Consider the following 18,557-nt stretch of genomic DNA (forward strand, 5'->3'; position numbering starts at 1 on the left):
ATTTCGTCCAAAGGCCAAGCGCTCGGGCCTATGAGGTCATTCAGCGCTGAAACGGAAATTGACGGTGAAAAGGTTTGAAAAGTGCAACAGGATGAAAACCTCGCAGTTGCAAATTAATCAACTGTTAGGAGAGGGTGGAAAGTAAGAGGGAGGAAAGAGACTATGAAGAACCTTGAGTTGCAAAAGAACCTTAAATAATGCCTACAGCGCACCGCATGAGATCCACTGATGGCGCTACAAAGTCAAGTTAAGACAAATTGAGTACCAAAGTTAAAGGTAAATGTGCAGGCAGGCTTAATAATTAGGTTAAGTATTCTATTACGCGCCTTTAATTATGCAAATCTATGTGAAATTGCTCAGTCTAAGCCTATGTACAGTTAATTCTCATAAGCTCCAATATTATGACATCCTAATTAAGTAAACGCTGCTAAAAGTTACGTTAACACAGTAACGGCGAATCACGTCTTTAAAACAAGCGAGTAAAACGTTAATTCACGAAACTGCTTCTTATCCAACGACTGTGAAGTCAAAAAGGCATGACAGAGACGATGCGTATATCAACCAGCGTTAAAATTAGCCTAAAGTTTAAACATACTGGTCTTAACTTACCCCTAAACTGAAGCAGATCCTTTCTATAAGGTTAGTGAAACCCAAATGACCTCTAGTTATGTCGCTGGTAATAAATTTGTACGGTGATAGAATTAATGCCACTGACTAGAATGTGTTCTACGAATAAAGAGCAGATGGCCACTTCAGTCGTTTGGTTTATTCCCAACAGATAAGGATAAAATAAGAAAAAAGGAGGACAGACGAACCGAACGTCTCGCGCGTTATCAAGTTTATAACACTACACTAAACCAATTATACTTTGAAGTCTCAGTTAATGCGTCTACCTTCGTGTCTGGATTTGCAGTAACTTGCTGTGACTGTCGGCCTAGACCCACAAAAATTAATTTTGCCAGGTAAACGGTTCTTTATCACTCACAAATTACATTCTTTACTAGTTTGAAAGAGTGGTTAAATCCCTATGTTTATTAAATTAATCAGAGGGTATTGGTAAATTGATAGCATTTTAAATTCTAAGTAAAAATAATCAAAGTATATAATGTACAAGATTCTGCTAGTCTCACTAAAGAGAACGGGGTATAATTATTCGTAACTCTTAGCAGTTACTTAGTTAAAGTTAGAAAGATAACATTGCTTTGTACAAATAAACTTCCAACATTTATTAAAACCAAATTTGAAAAGTAAAGAAAAGATTAAAAACAATATAAAGTATGCCAGACAAATTCTACTAAAATAAGCGTGAAAATTTCACTACTGTAGTTTCTAGTACTACACTCTTTGGATAGTCTGTAAGAACATTAATAAAGCCAGGATTATACATAAATTTATACAAATATAAAAATATTCAACACTCTAAAGTATGGAAGATAAATCCTACTGAAAAGCACCTGAAAAATTGACGAGGACTGAAATTTCCTGTAGTAGCTACACTCCTTGGATAGTTTATAAGCATACCTACACTTACTGAAGCCAAAACTAAGTAAAAATTAAGAAATGAGCAATATTTCAAAGTCTGGAATACATATTCCATTGAAATACACCTGAAAAATTAAACCAGGACTAAAATTTGGAAATCAGAGGAGCCATTACGAAGGCAATACCATAGTTCCCAACATCCGAGCATTTTTTACTCTACTTAATCCCCAGCATACAATGAGACTAGAAATATGCAAGAACACCAGGAAAACAAAAAGGAGCTGATAGCTAATATACTTTTATCAGCAGATCTGCTGAAGGGGCAAGCTGGCAATAGGAAAGAACGTATAGAAGAGTGATGGTATTACACAGAGATAGAACTTAAACACAGACAAAACAAAGGAGGAATAATGAAACAGGCGAAGAAGACGTTTCAAAGGGAAATCCCGCCTACTACTACTACTACTGCTGCTACCCTTACTTCCACTACTATTACTACTACTATTACTACTACTGTTACTACTACTGAAATAGTTTATAAAAGAATTGTGGCATTATAGAGAGAAAAACTTAAACAAACATAGACAAAGGAGGAATAATGAAACAAGCGAAGGAGACGTTTCAAAGAGAAATCCAGCCTATTACTACTGCTGCTACTCCTACTTCTTCTAATACTACTTCTTCTACTACTATTACTATTACTGAAAGAATTTATAAAAAGAATTATGGCATTATAGATGAAAAAAACTCAAACAAACATAAACAAAAGAGGAATAAGGAAACAAACGAGGGAGCCGTTGCAAAAAAAATTCCAGCCTATTACTACTACTCCTCGTACCACCAAGCCGAAACCCAATTCTGTCACTTTTGCCCTTCTACATTTCTTGATATTTTACCCATTTATCATGAATTCTGCCTTGTGCAAGTTGCGTCCGAGGTTACTGACGCCATTTTATATGAGGAGATGGCAGTCGACGTCGTCTGGCCACGCCAAGACGGAGTATTCCTCCAGCAAAGAGACTCACTTCGGGTACGAACACGTCTCCGAGAAGCAGAAGGCTCACAAAGGTATCCTATTAACACATTTGGTTATCTTTCTTTCTTTAGACAGTTATTAACACATTTAGCTATTTCTTTAGACTGTTATTAACACATTTCGTTACATAGCTATTTAGATATGAACATGGTGTTTAGGACACATTTTGCCTTGTTAATTCTTTAGGCAGCTTTTTAACACATTTTGTTATTTACCTATTTAGACAGATACATTTCCAGTTAGGTTAGGTTCGACAAGTCATGTTGTTTTAGGGTACCTGTGTTAATTTTGCTTGCTTTCGTTATTTTCACCTGCCCAGAAATCCTGGGTTCTCTTTGGTCCCCCCCAACTGTTGGATATAAGAGAGTTGGAGTGGGTTAACAATGCTTTTCTGACAGTTTTGACTGTTAAATTCATCTGAATCGCATCATAACAATTATTTCTCCTGGTATAGAAAAAGCAGTGTTATTGTAGACGTTTACTCTTAAGGTGCATGTATGCAACTATATAAGCAAGAAAAATGAAGATGGTATGAAGAACAGAGAAGGAAGTAGCCTACGTTTTGTAAAGTTGTTGAATGAGTCGTTTGAAAGAGTTAAAAAATTCTCATATCTCGTTAGTAGGTTTAAGTCATATTACAGTTGATTTTTGAGAAGATGCAAGTCAAGACTGAATGAGTTCCATGAATATATGTAGTACTAGCTGTGGCAATAAGAAATAAAATGTTTCATATAACCTTTCACTGTATTTTCTAACTGGAAATTTATAATACTGTATTAATTATTTTATTGAGATTATTTTTCTGCTACCTTTTTCCACAGTTCATGGAGTGTTTGAAAATGTGGCTAGTAATTATGATTTAATGAATGACTTGATGTCAGGTGGAATACATCGACTATGGAAGGACTGTTTTATATCTCGACTTCAACCAAGACCAAATACAAGGCTTCTTGATGTTGCTGGAGGAACCGGTATGCCACTGCTAATTGATTTTATGGTTTTATAATAAGAAAAATGTATTAACAAAAGTTTTAACCATCAGTATTTGCAGTAAATACAGAACTTCTCTGTTTCATTCTGTATGAGATATGATGTAGATGGAGCATTGAGTTTTAAGTACCTAACATAAATAGACCTTATTGCAAAGAACTGTATTAATGGAATTACAAACTTATTTATTTTGTAGGCGACATCACATTTAGATACATTCAGCACTTGTTACATAAGAGGAACAGGGACACTCGTGTAAAAACGCCATCAATAAACATGTCTGCTCCCTCTGATAAAGAAGAAAATACAGCGGAAGAGCCACCTTTATATGAGGTATTGTAATTTCTCTAAGGGACTATGAGTATAATATCAGTATCTTTAACCTTAAGTTATTGAAAAGTTTATGTTTAGTCATAATTCGAATTTTAGTTGTGATACAATTTCTCGTTACGTACATCTAGAATAATGATTAAAATCATGATTTTATGATTTGACATTTATTTAGTCATTCTTGATTTACCATTGTATTCTGCCATAGAAGATTTCCATGAATTTATTAGCCTATATTTTTATTTCTTCCTAGATAGCAGTATGTGACATAAGTCAGGGAATGCTTGACGTTGGAAAGAAAAGAGCTGAATCACTTGGGTATTCAGGAATCACTTGGGTCTGTGGTGATGCGCAGCAGTTACCATTTGAAGATGATCACTTTGATTGCTATACAATTGCATTTGGAATCAGGAATGTCGTTGATGTACAGAAGGTAGGTTTTGAATCAAACTCCAGTTATATTTGTCATGTTTTTTTAATCATTATTAATATTATTATTCATAAGATGAACCCTAGTCATGTGGTGTCCTTTAAAAAGAAGTAACAGATTATAATGGGAAATCAGTTATTAAAACAGAAAAAATAAATTGACAAATGAATAAATAAATAAATCACACTGTCATTTGTTATGTAGTGGTCTGATAAAGTTGAGTAGGCAGCTCCAACTAACCTTGCTTCTAATTGGTGCCAGTGGTCTCATTTTGAGTTTTTTAAGATAAGATATTTTGACCAAACCTCTGAGTCACTTTTCTAGACTCTTGTAAGGGCTCACCCAAAGGATCTATTTATACATGAGAGGCAGAAATTGGAGTACAGGCAGTCCCCGGTTATCAGCGGGGGTTCTGTTCTCATGGCTTGATGATAAATGAAGATTGCCAATAACCAAAATCTGAGATTTATGGCGCTTGTGGCGCTGATAACCAGATTTTGTCAGCAGTAACTGGTTAATGGCACCTCTGTTAGGTATGTATCGGCGCCGATGACCGGAAGTTGGTGCATTGTGACGCCGAAAATTGCCATTTTTCGGTCCTGAACAAGCCCCATAAAACCGGATCACTGATAACCGAGTCAGCTGATAACCAGGGACTGCCTGTAATGTAAAATTAAAGAAGTTGGATTGCTGGGTGAGAAGAGATCAAAGAGAGTACCCCCTTACTAATGCTCTCACTCTTTTCTTTTATTAATGTAGTACTAAGTGTTTATTGTTTTCATTGTTTTATTGGACATATTTACACCCAGGAATGGTTCATATTGCAAAAGGTGAACAGACTGAAGGGGATGGGATATGTAGTTCATTATGTTTGTTTCATGAAATGTTTATACTACAATGACAAACATCCTCTACACTTTTCCTCATCTGTCTTACTTGCTTTGGTTCACAACACCCATTTTGACAAGATAATTTACATCCCAGTGGGTCCCTTTGGAAGATGGGTGACTGTCTTATATGAATTTTCTTTAAAGAAAATAATTAACCAAGTGATGGTGAACAGGCAATGGTTATAGTTGCAGATACTTTGCACATACAAAATTAAAGGTTATACAGGCAGTCCCCGGGTTACGATGGGGGTTCCGTTCTTCAGACGCTTTGTAAGCCAAAAATCATCGTTAGCTGGAGCATTGTCAAAAATCCTAAGAAAACCTTACTTTTAATGCTTTGGGTGTATTAAAAACTATGAAAACTGCATTCTTATTGTATTTTTCATAAAAAAAACCTTCAAATGTTGATTATTTTACATTTTTGGAGTCACATTTCTTCTGCCAGATCAGCGTTGTAGGCGCCGTAACCCTAGAACATGTGTCATAAACCTGGAAATAATTTCTGATAAATTTAATTGAAAAGCATTGTAACCTCGGAATGTCGTAAGCCAGGGACTGCCTGTAATTCTTATAAAGTTGTATGAATATAAAAGTACTGTACAAGAAAAGTAACATACTTCAGCATTATATTTTGAACACTACTGTATTTGCTATTTTCATTACAAATTACTATGAAATAATTTAGTATAGTAATTTTAGGTTGCTGTAAGTTAAGTACAGGCATTTGCCGGTTATCAGCTGGGGTTCCGTTCCTGATGGCTTGACGATAACCAAAAATCGGTGATAATAATGCCAAACCCCAGTTAGTGGCGCCAAGCCTCAGTTATTGGCTTTGATAACTGAGGCTCAGCACTGATAACCGGGGATTGGTGCATATTGCCACCGAAAATTCAGTTATTGTTGTTGCTAGACAAGTGCCATAAAACTGGATCACCAATAATTGGGGATTGCTTGTACATATTTATGATCTTATTCCCATTATTCTTTGAACCTCTCATTTATATTCGTTCTAGAATTAATCCATGTAATAACTTTTACAGGCACTAAGTGAAGCCTACAGAGTGTTGAAGCCTGGTGGTAGATTTATGTGCTTAGAGTTTAGTCAGGTCAACAACTCCGGTCTCAAATGGTAAGGTTGAGATGAGTTTTGTGGAAAGCTTCTAGACACATTTTATATGAACCTAAATAATTTTGTGATAGTCGAAGTGGTGAATCTAAGTACATAGTAAAGTTTTATGTTACTGTTTGCAGGCTCTATGACAAATATTCTTTCAATATAATACCTGCTATGGGCCAAGTTGTTGCAGGAGACTGGAAGAGCTATCAGTACCTGGTTGAAAGCATACGCAAGTTCCCTGATCAAGTAAGTTTGGTCTCATTAACAAGAATCCTTTGATTTAATAGTGTTTAAAATGAAATGAAGGTATAATAGCATTTATGATGATGGAAGTAAGATTTTCTTTTCTGATTTACAGTATTTTGAATTTCTATCTTTCGTAGACAGTAGTTCTTTAGCTCAAAAGTCAAAGGTTGCTATTTCCCATATTAGATACAATTCATTTTCAAGAGGTGTAAGGATTAAATTATTGTGGAACTGCTCAGAACACCACAGATAACAGAAAGCTATCTTTTTCTAAGCATTCCTCCCATTTTCAAGCTAACTCCTACAGCCATTATCTGAATCTGCTCTAGCTCTGTCACTTCTGATGTTCCTCAAGATTTTAGTCTGTACTAACATGATTTTTTCATTTAGTAAGTTCCTTAGTTAGGTGCTGTGGTTTTATTCATATGTTCAAAATTCTGTCATTCAGCTGATGTATGTATTGTATCTTAGTAATATCTAGAGTGGCAGATTTAGCAGCAGAATTTGAGGTAAATTTCAGTGTCCATCATAGACCAGCACTGTGTCATTTATTGTTTATCATGGTAATGGAGGATGCTGCAGAGAAGGAAAGGAAACGAGGCTCGCATTTGCTGGTATATGTAGGGGGCATAGTGTTAACAGCAGAATTAGAGTATGATGTCTTGGAAATGTAGGAAAAGTGGAATTGAAAATAAAGGATTCTTCATGATTATTTTCCAGTGGTTGTTAATTAATTAATTTTATATGGAAATAATTGATTTCAGCCCATTTTCATTCCATGCTGTGTTTTGCTGAAGTGTTATTAGAGGTGAATTCTACATTTATTAACTATTTCAGCTGACAGCATTGCTTGTTTGTAACAGACTCTGTATTGGTAATTATCACCAAGAAGCTACCTGTTTTGATCTTCAAGAATGTTGCTGTTTGTTTTTTAGTTTAGCTTCATTTCAGATTATTATTGAAGTGTTTTATGCATAGTTCACACTTCTTAACGATACATACTTTTAATTTTTGGGATTACTCTTTTAATATGCACTATGCATTACTTTTAATTTTTGGGATTACTCTTTTAATATGCACTATGCATTAATTAGCTGTGTTAAAAGTTATATTCTGCCTATGTATATATTGAAGCCCTTCAGGTAGGGCATGTCAAAAATTGTATGCACATCCTCAACACAAATTTGTTCATCTTGTAGGTGACCATGGTTATTTGTGTAGACCACTTCTTGCTGGTTTTAATGTGATGATTATTTTCTTGGTAAGTGTTGATAGGTTCTGCTACTTAAGGTTCCAAAAGGTTTTGCCAATGGAACCTTCATCTCTGGGCTGGCAGTGGTGTCGCCTGTGTTGACATTTTGGTAAAGAATGCCATTCTGGGGATGATTGATGACCATGGTCTTTGCTTACTATTGATCTCAAGTTAGAGGATTGATTTTCTCTTTTATCAGTTTCTGATCACATCCATTTTAGGCCTTTGAAATTGTAGGGGACTCCAAAATTCATCTGCGGGAAATCAGGTGACCACAAATGGATTTTGCAATATTTTTTCTGTTACTTGCTTTGAATATTTTTTTTTGTCATTTTGAAAGTGAATACTTGTATTTTATTGCAGTATGCTTAAAATGGTGAGCAACTAAATAAAAAAGTCAAACTGGCACATTGGAGTTTTTTAAAAATGTCTGGTTGATGACATCAATAGAATGATCTCATTAGAAGTCATTTGGCTTACAGACTGGGGCATCTAGTAGCTTTAAATTACAACAGAACCATTTATTTTATCTTTCAGGAAACCTTCCAAGAGATGATTGAAGATGTTGGTTTTAGAAGAGTTATGTATGAAAACTTGACTTTTGGGGTGGTTGCCATTCACAGTGGATTTAAGATTTGACTTGTTTTATGTGACATAGACACTTGTAAGTATTGTATATAGTACTTTTGTGTTATTGATACAGAGATATTTAATTGCTTTTACTCTTTTATTAAAACAGTTCTTGTCATCTTCCATTTAATTAATTATCCTGTTAAACTTGGTGCTTCCCTGCGGTAGCAGGTGAAAGATCATCCTTCCTTCTAAGGGTAAGGCTCCAATAATGAAAGCATAGGTCTGTATTTCTGCAAGAACAAATACCTGGTTTTAAAAGTGATATGTTTTTTCTTAGGATGTAAACCATAGCTTGCATCAAGGAACTTATCTTCTTCTGATGCTCCTCGTTTTTCCAATCTTTCCCGTTACATATAGGGATTGCGTAAATGGGAACAATCGGGCTTGTTTTTTTAATTCGTCAGTGATAGCTGAAGTGTGTCATGTGAGAGAATCTACAAAGTACTTTATGAAATTTGTTATCTCTCTCACAAAAAAAAGAGGTAAGGAACAGTAGTAACACTGCCAGTAAAATTATGATCCTAAAACAAGGGAATAAAACACATATGGTTTGGAAGATATTATTAAATCGCACATCTTACACTGACACGTAAAAAAGTACTGACAAATCAACAGTAAGCCTTTTCTAAACATACAGTCTATAACAACATAAAATATTTTCTTTTAAAGTGACCTGCACAATTCTTAAAAACAGGCAAATCCAGATCTCAGAGGAATAATTGTAAATGTAAGGAACAAGCTCAGTAGAATATAGCATTTTATACCTATGAAATTGAAGCATATATATATATTCAGTGACTTGTGAAAGGAAACTTCAGTGTTGTCGGTTTCCACGATACTTGGAAGATATGAAGTACAAAAAGTAATGTACAACAAATATTTCTCTTATGTTTCACAATTCTCTAAGCAGCTTAAATTTTTTAACCTAAATTTTTGTTGTATTTAATTTTCTATTTTTATATTTGATTTTGAATCCCATGATGTGGTAATTCCAAATCCTTACATTAAGAAACTATAATTATTTGCATAGAAACTCTTTGAATGTAAGAAATATTTCTGTGTTTAATTTAAAAATGCCAAAAAAAATGTACACAGTAAATTTCAACAGAAGTAAAACAGGCTGAATAACTGGGAACCTGGCCTGCTTTTTTAGCAACACTAATTTAGAAAAGCTTTACAGGCAATAAAAAAATACAAAATTGAAACTGCTGTTCTCTGAAAAGCTGTACAAGTTTTATATATGACAAATAATGTCTATACAGAATAAAATATATACAATTTCTGTGAAAATGTTTAGAACTGGTTTATTTAAATTGTGTACTTTAATGCAAGGTCTAAGCTATATGTAGAAAAAATCCTTTTTGCAAATGAATTAGCAATCACAAAAGTGCAACTTGTAACGTTAATACAGCAATTTCTATAGGTAATGTAGCTATACCCTATCTAGAAGATCTTTCATCTGGGAGAGGTGAACGTACTTCAAGATCTGTGCATTCGAGCAGTCATTTTAAATAAGATGCATGGCACAAGTCTGCACATATATAAATATATACAGTCAACATATATGTATTATTGAGAGATGTGATATATTTTTGTTAAAAAATAATCCCTGTATTTCTTCAGTCTATAAATATGATCTAAACATATGAAAATGTAAACATATTCTACCTAATTGTTCTGTACACAAAAGTATTTAAAAAACGAAACGTTCCCCAGGCATTTCAAAGAATCCAAAAATACAATTTAAAGTTTTTCCTTAGAAATCATGATTCGTATAAGGCCTCCTATGACACAAAACTTGGCAAAGTAATAGTACTAACATAAGGCTCTACCAATGTTCACATGTCTATTTTGTAATAGAAATATGAACTCCAGTTTCCATGCTAAACTCTATACATGTATTCTGGATAGAAGATATGTACAAATTTATTCACTGCATTAATAATCTAGAAAATACAGTATCATCATCACAAACCCTTATAACAAATAAGGAAAACCACTTTTCACAGTTAAACTTTGATTTCTGTACTCTATGACAAAGCATCCTTTGTTAAATCAAAAAATATATGTAAAACTTATTAGTATTAGATGAAAAACTGCAAAATTGTATGCTGTTATGGTACAGGAATACAGTTAAGATTATTAAAATATGTGAACTAGAAAAAAAAGAAAAAGGAAGACGTTATTGAAAAAATAACTAGTTACAATTTAAAAAGTACTGTGGATGAATTTAAATAAACTATTTCATAAGAAACATTTTATACTAATCAAACTGAGTTGTTACTAAGAGCTGCACATATCATAAACACAAAAAATGACGATAAAGAATGCGAGCAAAGACTTAACAATAATATTGCTTTGGAAAAATAGTGAAATAACCCACATTATATTCAATGCTAGAACCACACTATTTAACAGGCATTCAAGACATTCATACAACAGCTTTCTATTTATCATTTAGACCACACTATTTTCTGCCAGTAAATGTCACTGAATCTGAAGTGGCATCAGTGTATTTCACCAAAAGTAGCTGGGAGTACGCAACAAACATAGAGTGCTAGCATAACTTCATAAGCTCATCTGTAACATAGTATCACAATAAATTGACATTATGCAATATGATTAGTTTTATATATAAAGAATTTATGATTTCATGAGTGGCTTATTCTACCTTACTGCATATTTGATTTGAGTTACAAGTCCCTGATGAAAAATTCAGATAAATTGAAGATTAAGATAATTTAGGGTTTCGAAGTCTTGTAGAATTTCACTTTTAAACCAAGTAGTATATCAGTGCAACATCAATTTGCTCACATGATGCAAATCTTAAGTAATTAGAACTTGTGAGCTGCTTCTACTAAAATGATAGAGTGCAATAGAGTAGAATAATGTACTAATAAAAAAATTAGTGTCGATATTTCTTCAACAATAGAGTTGCTTTCTTCTTTAATATTGAAGTGACTATAGCCCAGATCCACTATGGGAACCAGGATATAACTGCCGAGTAACTAAAATTATTATGTAGTCGTGAAGAAGTACGATAGAGTACCCGTACATGCTTTTCACTGACGTTTCAGATAAAAAATTAGTGTTTTTATTGATAAACTCTGCTATAATCAGAACAAATAGCCATAAAAATTACAACAGTTTTTATACTTATGAATTTGTATATAGTGTATTTTCCTCATTAAGATATAAGTACACTTCCGGGTGTTCCACTAAACTTCATTGGCAAGATGTTTCAAGTTGACTTAAGTTTCTTAAGCCTGTTCCGCCTCTCTTCTCGAGGATCCTTCACGTATTCTCTGGAAAATTTTGAGAGTCTATGAATATTTCTGTTTTAAATTTCATGATAACAAATTCAGTATAATACTTGAAAAGCAAACATATCTTAGAGATGAGATTTATTATGGTCTGGGAACTACAAAAAATTCAATCTCAAGTTAATACTAAGGATGAGTTATTCATTACACGAATATAAACCATTGCCTTTTATTCTTGAGTGTGAGCTGGAATTGGTAAAAAAATTTGGGTAATAAGTGGTAAGTGGGTGAGAAGGGGGTGAAATCTCCCACTCACCCATTGTCATCAAGCACTTTTTCTTTGGCCGCAGTAAAATTAAGACATTTTGTTGCACTCTGGCTGACCACCAAATTGAAACTTACATTTTTTTTTTTGTATGTATTATGATGTGTTGTTTTCCAACATTGATTTGGACAAGGAAAGTGAACAATGGAAAGTGTGAAGGGTTCAAGTAGATGTTTCAATGCTTTATGTTCTTGATGTTAGTTTAGCAATGTTTGTTATGCACTGATAAGTCCTTTGATGAGCATGTTGGCTGGTCTCCTTCACACTGGAAGGGTTTGGCAACAGTGAAGGAAAGCCAGAAGATGTTTGCTGACTTCTTTGAAAGGGATTACTCTATCTTTCAGAATACCAAATCTCTTTGGTTCCATACTCCCAGCCTGCATCCCCACCTGCGTGTAATCTCTAATGCTGAAGGTCAAAGTACTTGAGGACAGCAGGTGATTAGGGGGTTCCCTCACAATCTACCACCAGTCAACTTTGTTACCAAAGTTCAATGACCATTTTCAGACAGAGCTGAAGAATACTACATAAAAGGCTCTGGTTTTTATACCTAGGAAAATACATATTAAAAGTTTGTAATATTTTCGTGAAAAAGGACATGCCAATATTCAAACTGCATTTAACCATAATGATGAGGTTTTCAAGGATTAGGAATTACCAAAACTACAATTTAAATGGTACCGATAAGACCCTATAATAACCACAATGAAGGTCCAAGTAATCAGATGATGGGGGAGAATAAAGCAGTGAATAGGAAAGAATGTAAAAATACTTTCAGTTAAGAAGTTGGCTCTAAAAGATACAGAAATGGGTCATCCACGATATAATGTTTTGCTAACTTTAAACATTTGAAAGAAACTAATCAAAATACAAAAACAAATTAAAGTACTCTTGCATCCCGATTTAAAAGGGACACATTCTAGTATACTGTAAACTACTGGTAAGTCTTGTATAACTATATTAACTTATTTATTCTTTGGAAACAACTAGGCCTGTGTATACTAGTTATTACATAAATAAAATCACAGTTTATGCCTAATCAACAGCAGAACAGTTACCTTAATAATCCTCACAGAGAGGCGTCCAGTGCGGGAAAAATAATCCAATTAATAATTACAACATAAAATATCCATTTTTAAAAGCAGAGCAAAACGGCATACATTGTGTTAAAATGCTGGCACCTTTATCTACTATCTATTTTAATAGACAGATAGTAATGGATTGCATTATTGCTGTAGCCTGTAAATATACGTACAGTAGTGTATATATTTTCATACAAATCTTTGCTTGACTTATTCCTTGTAGTGTGGATGAGACTGACAAATAACTTCCAAAGAACAGAATGAGAGGGTTGCTTAAGAATTCCAATGCTAAATAAACTTGAGGGTCTTAAAATGGAACATCATTTTATGTTTACAGAAATGAAAAACTCAAAATTTCTGTAAAACACAGTCACAAATTCATTTACTGTTTTCATTTACAATACTCTGTGGCGTATGCTCATGAAAATGTATAGCATCCAATAACACGGTACAAAATGTCAGTGAATTTACAAACAGAGGGAATGCTCTACTATTGACCAAGGAAAGAGCAGTCATACAGTATTTATGAAGAGTTGAATGGAATTATATTAAAGGCAGCTGTAAATAGCCTTTTTTGTCATGCAAATGTGGGTGTTGAACTGGATATATGGTATTGTTAGGATAATCATAGAATTATGCTTAATAAGCATAAGGTTCAAATGTGTTTTTGAATTGGGTAATATAGAAGATAGTATTCATAATTCTAATGTTCTCCAAGGAATTCAAAAGGATGAAGGAGATTCAGATATTATTAGTGAAAGTAAGCTGTTTGCTGCCATATCAGGTATATTGGATTTGTAGATTTATAAATTTCTTGTAACAAATTTTGTTTAACAAGCAATGTATGTGCATAGACTAAAATATAAAATACTTCACTGCTAGCAACACTACCTGTACTGTACAAATCAGTGATACTGAAAATAATATGAACAAGGTAATTACATTTAAATAATTATAATAATTTAGAGAATGGATTTCCTTTACTAATACTCCTCTTCTGGCATTTTTAATACAAAATGCTCTATGAGATGTTTCCAGTTGTTCAGTATCATAATCATCAGTCTCCACAAATTACCATTTCATTAATATATCACATATTTTGGATACCTCATCATTTAATCACCCAAAGAACCTTGATAGATTAAAATTAAATCTTTTGTCGTACTATTCACTTAGGCTGTTCAATAAGACTATACAGTACTTACTACCCAAAACACTTAAGCAGGTTAACTTAAGATACTGAAGAGCACCTTGACTTTGTAATGTCCGACTCACACATTGGCGATTCAAGATTGCACATGTAGTAATGGCCAAAAATGTGCTCATTACGACGCCATTAGGCTGCAATAATGACCAAGTCGTCAACAATCGCCATGACTCGTAACCATGTTGCCGAGTTTGGTGATGTGTGCCAAGTGATAGCAGATGCACAACACCACCCAACACATACTCAGCAGAGTGGCAACAACTGTCATTTGTTACCATGTCATTTCACAAGACACAACACTGATGCAATGGTGTTGCCATTTGTTGTAATTAGATTGTGCAAATCATAACTGTCAATTGTGACATGCGCCATCACTGTTACGATTCATGGCAATTTGGTCGTACTTGCATTGTAATTGCTTCATAATTCGGCAGTTACAACGTGTGCGGCCTTGAATCACAAATGTGTGACAGAGCCGCTGATTATTATTATTATTATTTTTATTTTTGCCCAAGGACCACAACCGATGGCAAATGTTCTTGGCCTTGAATCGCCAATGTGTAAGTCGGGCACAAATTTATCTCGTACACTAGCCTTGCAGTTAAGTAGGATACTACCCTTTCAGTTAAATAAGATGGAGCAAAATATCTAATTCTGTTAATTAATAGTATGAGACTTTGTGAGAGGACCACTGAGCATATTTCTTTTTGTAACAGTCACCATTCAGTTCTTGTACATAATGAGGAATGGTATACATTTTGAAACTCATAGTGTTATAATTTCACACTCCAGAAATGGCGAAAGCAATATATCTTTGTTTGCTATTTGCTGATTTTTACTGTCTAACATGCTATTGCAAAATAGATAAGAATATTATTAATACTGTATATTATTAATATTAACGATGGTGAAGAAATCCACAATGGTGTAATATATATATATATATAAAAGAACTTTGAGAATCTGCTTGATTGATAAGGAGAATTGAGCAGGTTCTTAAGAGTTCTCCTTTTATGTATATTTTTATTATATATTTACACTTGCATCACTGTGGATTCTCCACCTTTTTTATGAGTATGAGATTTTTATAAATGTCAACAATATCAATTATTAACATTAATATTAATATATAAAACTGTACATGACTCTACCATTTTCCCTCTGCAGCTGTGCTGCTCAGAGTCCTGAAGGACTTCAGAGCCAAGACTAGCATTCAAAAGAATTTTGAAAGCTTTGATATTCAGAGTCAACCCTTATATGTAGCAATATCTGAGACCCCAAGTTTTGCTTATGCTTATCAGTGGATTAGCTTTCATCAGTTTTAAACTGCTAAAACAAGAGTGCAAAGAAAACGGTAACATACAATAGTCTACTGTCACATTTTATATTTGCACTTTGCTCTTGGTTTTTATTTGACATCTATCCAGGTGTTTTTAACAATTCTTGGCCCCAGTCACAGTAAAATACGATCCTGGAAATTCTACAACAGCATATTAATTCCAACTGTGCAAGCAAAGCTAATAAAAAAGCAAAGGATAAAATGTTAAACAATTATACCTACCCAGCATCCAAAGACCAAGTGTTACTCATGCACTGGAGTCCACTACTATTAGACAGTGAACATGACTACGTATAACAAAGATTATACAAACATGCACTCTATCTTCAATCTACACATACTCAGATAACTGTTATAATTGTTAACAAATATGCATAACCTGCAATGTGATTGTGTCTATTGGAAGATGCAGCAGAATAAATTTGATATGGAGATAAACAGCTTAAATAATGACCCATGACTTAATTTTAATATCATAAATAAGAGCCAATTCAATTCTGATATTTTATTTTAGCTTGAATAACAGCCATGACTTAATTTTAATTTGATTTTAGTTTAAGTAATGGTTCTACATTTAATTTTGATTTTAGAATATGAGTAATTATTTGTACTGTTTTGTTACTCGCTTCATTCAATTAATATTTCAGTAAAATTAGTACAGAAATTTGTTGTTAGTCTTGCCAAAAAACTTGCTCCATAAAAAGATGGTGTCAAGATAATTGTGCAATTCAGAGCTGCAACCCAAAGTTGGTTTACAATATTTCCCTTCTATAGTCAGAATCTTGTTTCAGACTCCAAACTGAACATACTAGTATTAACAAGTCTTAAGAATATGAAACACTTTAAAATATGCTGCCATAAGTTGCTATTCACAGAATATACAAGTGAATATTATTGTGTTTTTGGTATAGATTTTGAAGAAGAATAAACTCCAAATGTAAAGGCGAAGTGTAATGTAAGTTAGTAGTTTATGACCACAATGGAATCACAAAATGTAATTTCATGCCAATTCACATACAACAAACAGTACCATACTGCACAAAGTCACAAAGAAAGAATGAATTTTAACATGTGTTAACAACAGATAATTAACTGATTTTTATGAAATGGCAGTTAATATTAACCTATGGTTACGGCATGCATTTGATTTTACTTCACAAGGTTCCAGATTTTGTATACATTTCTATTAAAAGATTATACTTTGATTACTTACACACCAATTTGATACAATTAACTGCTAATGTTAATTATTGTATACCAAGAACATGAAACTGTTGCTTTGTAAATGAGGCTGAAAAATTAACTTTTGATATACTAACAAAACATGTCATGATGAAAATGAACTGATGTTTAAATGACAATCAATTCTTCTGCAAGCTTTCTAGCTAAAAAAATATTAATATTTATTGAATGCTATGAAAATTCTGCTTCAAAGTGTATATTCTACTAATTTTTACATAGATAATATTATGTTTCTATCCTTTTAAAAGGAACAAACTAGTACAAACTTTTTACAAAAATATGTTTCGTACATAACATTGAAAGCACAAAATAAGCCATTTTAAAATTCAGTGTAATTTTTGCCAGTAAAGTAACAGAAAACATCAAAACAACAAATGGAAGCAACGAGCTCAAGAATCACAGGCAACTTTGGTACACAATTCATAATTTCCTTAAAATAACAGACCTGATGTTTTGTACAGAATGTGAATAACTCTGAGTCTGTCCTAAGAAAGGTTCATGAATTAATCCGTTTCAGAGCCCTGTTTAGGACAAGTTTTTAGGGAGTGTAATAATTTGCTCTTAATAACTAATCTTGAATTGCCAAGTCTGCTGTAATTTACTAATCAACTTTGTCAGTAAATGAAAAATACTTCATCGTTAACATAGCTGCTTTAACTGTAAACCTTCATTTCAAAACTTTTGTTGTTACTGGGAAAACTCTTGAGTGAAAAACTTGTGCACACGAAAGTCATTGCAGAAAATAGACACTAAAGTATGAAAACAATTGAAACTTTAAATTTATGAAGACCTTGTAAATGCAGATAAAGAGGAAAACAAGTTTGTTTCTGAAATGTACTATTTAAAATGTAAAAGAATGTTAAATAAAGCTATTTTAAATAATTCCCTGATCAGTTTTATGATAAGCCTTATGCACGACTATTATCTTTACAGTTGAATAGAAAAATATGGTTGGAAAGCATCACAACCTGGCTCTACTGAGTATACGGCTACTCTAAGTCACAAATTTGTAATCGACGTCATCATCCGTATATTGTTCAACATGTATAACAGGTAACAAGAGCTCTGCCATATCTGACGAAACAGGAGCATCGGGTAAGTTAGTCGACATCCCTATTCCCTTTGCGCGTATGTTAACTTTGGGACGCGCCTTTGTAAAACCAAAAGAGACGGAGCGAGCGACCTTCGGTAAACAATTTCCCGCGTACTCTTCTACATTGCTGCTTCTATGATGTCTACCATTTTCCAGAGAAATTTGTGAGGTTAAGGAAGAATAGCTAAATCTAAACCCCTGTAGCTGTTTCTCTGGTGCAGAGTTTTCAGAGATAGTAGGGAGAGCAGGAGTGGCAATAGATTTATGAAACCTAGACATTTTCTTTATGGCGACAGCTCCCGCTTCGTCACATGTCACTTCCATGCTGCATGCAGTTTAGACAAAGCAAAATGTAAATTAGTTGAAAAAATTTGTTTTCTATTCACTTAACAAACCATGGACATGCATTCATGCAAGTACTAAAAAAATATATATGTACAGTATATACTGTCAATACTGAGAGTTAACATTCAATTACTATACACATGAATCTATATACCAAAGTAATGACAATTCTTACATCTAACGAAAGTAATATCCAAAACTTGTAAGGAACATGCATAAATTCCACCATGAATAAGATTTTTCGCTGATCAAATA

The 18,557-nt window shown here is 33.5% G+C and overlaps 3 protein-coding genes across 4 annotated transcripts in view; 1 reads left to right on the plus strand and 2 right to left on the minus strand.

Annotated features, from left to right (window-relative positions):
* The window catches only part of LOC135226384 (urea transporter 1-like), a 50,696-nt gene extending 49,968 nt beyond the window's left edge, over positions 1-728 (minus strand). The window contains exon 1 of the mRNA XM_064265861.1: positions 610-728. The gene's annotated coding sequence lies outside the window, so the exon portion shown is untranslated. The remainder of the gene's footprint in view (positions 1-609) is intronic.
* Positions 729-2,296: 1,568 nt separating this feature from the next.
* LOC135226385 (2-methoxy-6-polyprenyl-1,4-benzoquinol methylase, mitochondrial-like) lies at positions 2,297-17,952 on the plus strand. 2 transcript variants are annotated; one of them, XM_064265864.1, is made up of 8 exons: positions 2,297-2,550; positions 3,340-3,489; positions 3,705-3,841; positions 4,092-4,271; positions 6,199-6,287; positions 6,410-6,521; positions 8,311-8,437; positions 17,798-17,952. In XM_064265864.1, the coding sequence occupies exons 1-7, from the start codon at positions 2,388-2,390 to the stop codon at positions 8,410-8,412; spliced, it is 933 nt and encodes a 310-aa protein (XP_064121934.1). In that variant the 5' UTR covers positions 2,297-2,387; the 3' UTR covers positions 8,413-8,437; positions 17,798-17,952. The 2 variants fall into 2 exon arrangements, with proteins under 2 accessions (XP_064121934.1, XP_064121933.1); XM_064265863.1 differs by lacking the exon at positions 17,798-17,952 and having other exon boundaries at positions 8,311-8,521.
* LOC135226386 (uncharacterized) overlaps positions 8,953-18,557 on the minus strand; it is a 234,381-nt gene continuing 224,776 nt past the window's right edge. Inside the window, exon 19 of the mRNA XM_064265865.1 lies at positions 8,953-11,711. Within this exon, the coding sequence (XP_064121935.1) occupies positions 11,648-11,711 (64 nt within the window). The 3' untranslated portion in view covers positions 8,953-11,647. The remainder of the gene's footprint in view (positions 11,712-18,557) is intronic.

This window comes from Macrobrachium nipponense, chromosome 14 (assembly GCF_015104395.2).
Source record: "Macrobrachium nipponense isolate FS-2020 chromosome 14, ASM1510439v2, whole genome shotgun sequence".
NCBI lineage: Eukaryota > Metazoa > Arthropoda > Malacostraca > Decapoda > Palaemonidae > Macrobrachium > Macrobrachium nipponense.

Coding starts and splice junctions, on each gene's coding strand:
- LOC135226385 (XM_064265864.1), top strand. CDS start 2,388: ATGAATTCTGCCTTGTGCAAGTTGCGTCCGAGGTTACTGACGCCATTT. Junction 3,842..4,091: donor AAGAGCCACCTTTATATGAG/GTATTGTAATTT, acceptor ATTTCTTCCTAG/ATAGCAGTATGTGACATAAG. Junction 6,288..6,409: donor AACAACTCCGGTCTCAAATG/GTAAGGTTGAGA, acceptor TACTGTTTGCAG/GCTCTATGACAAATATTCTT.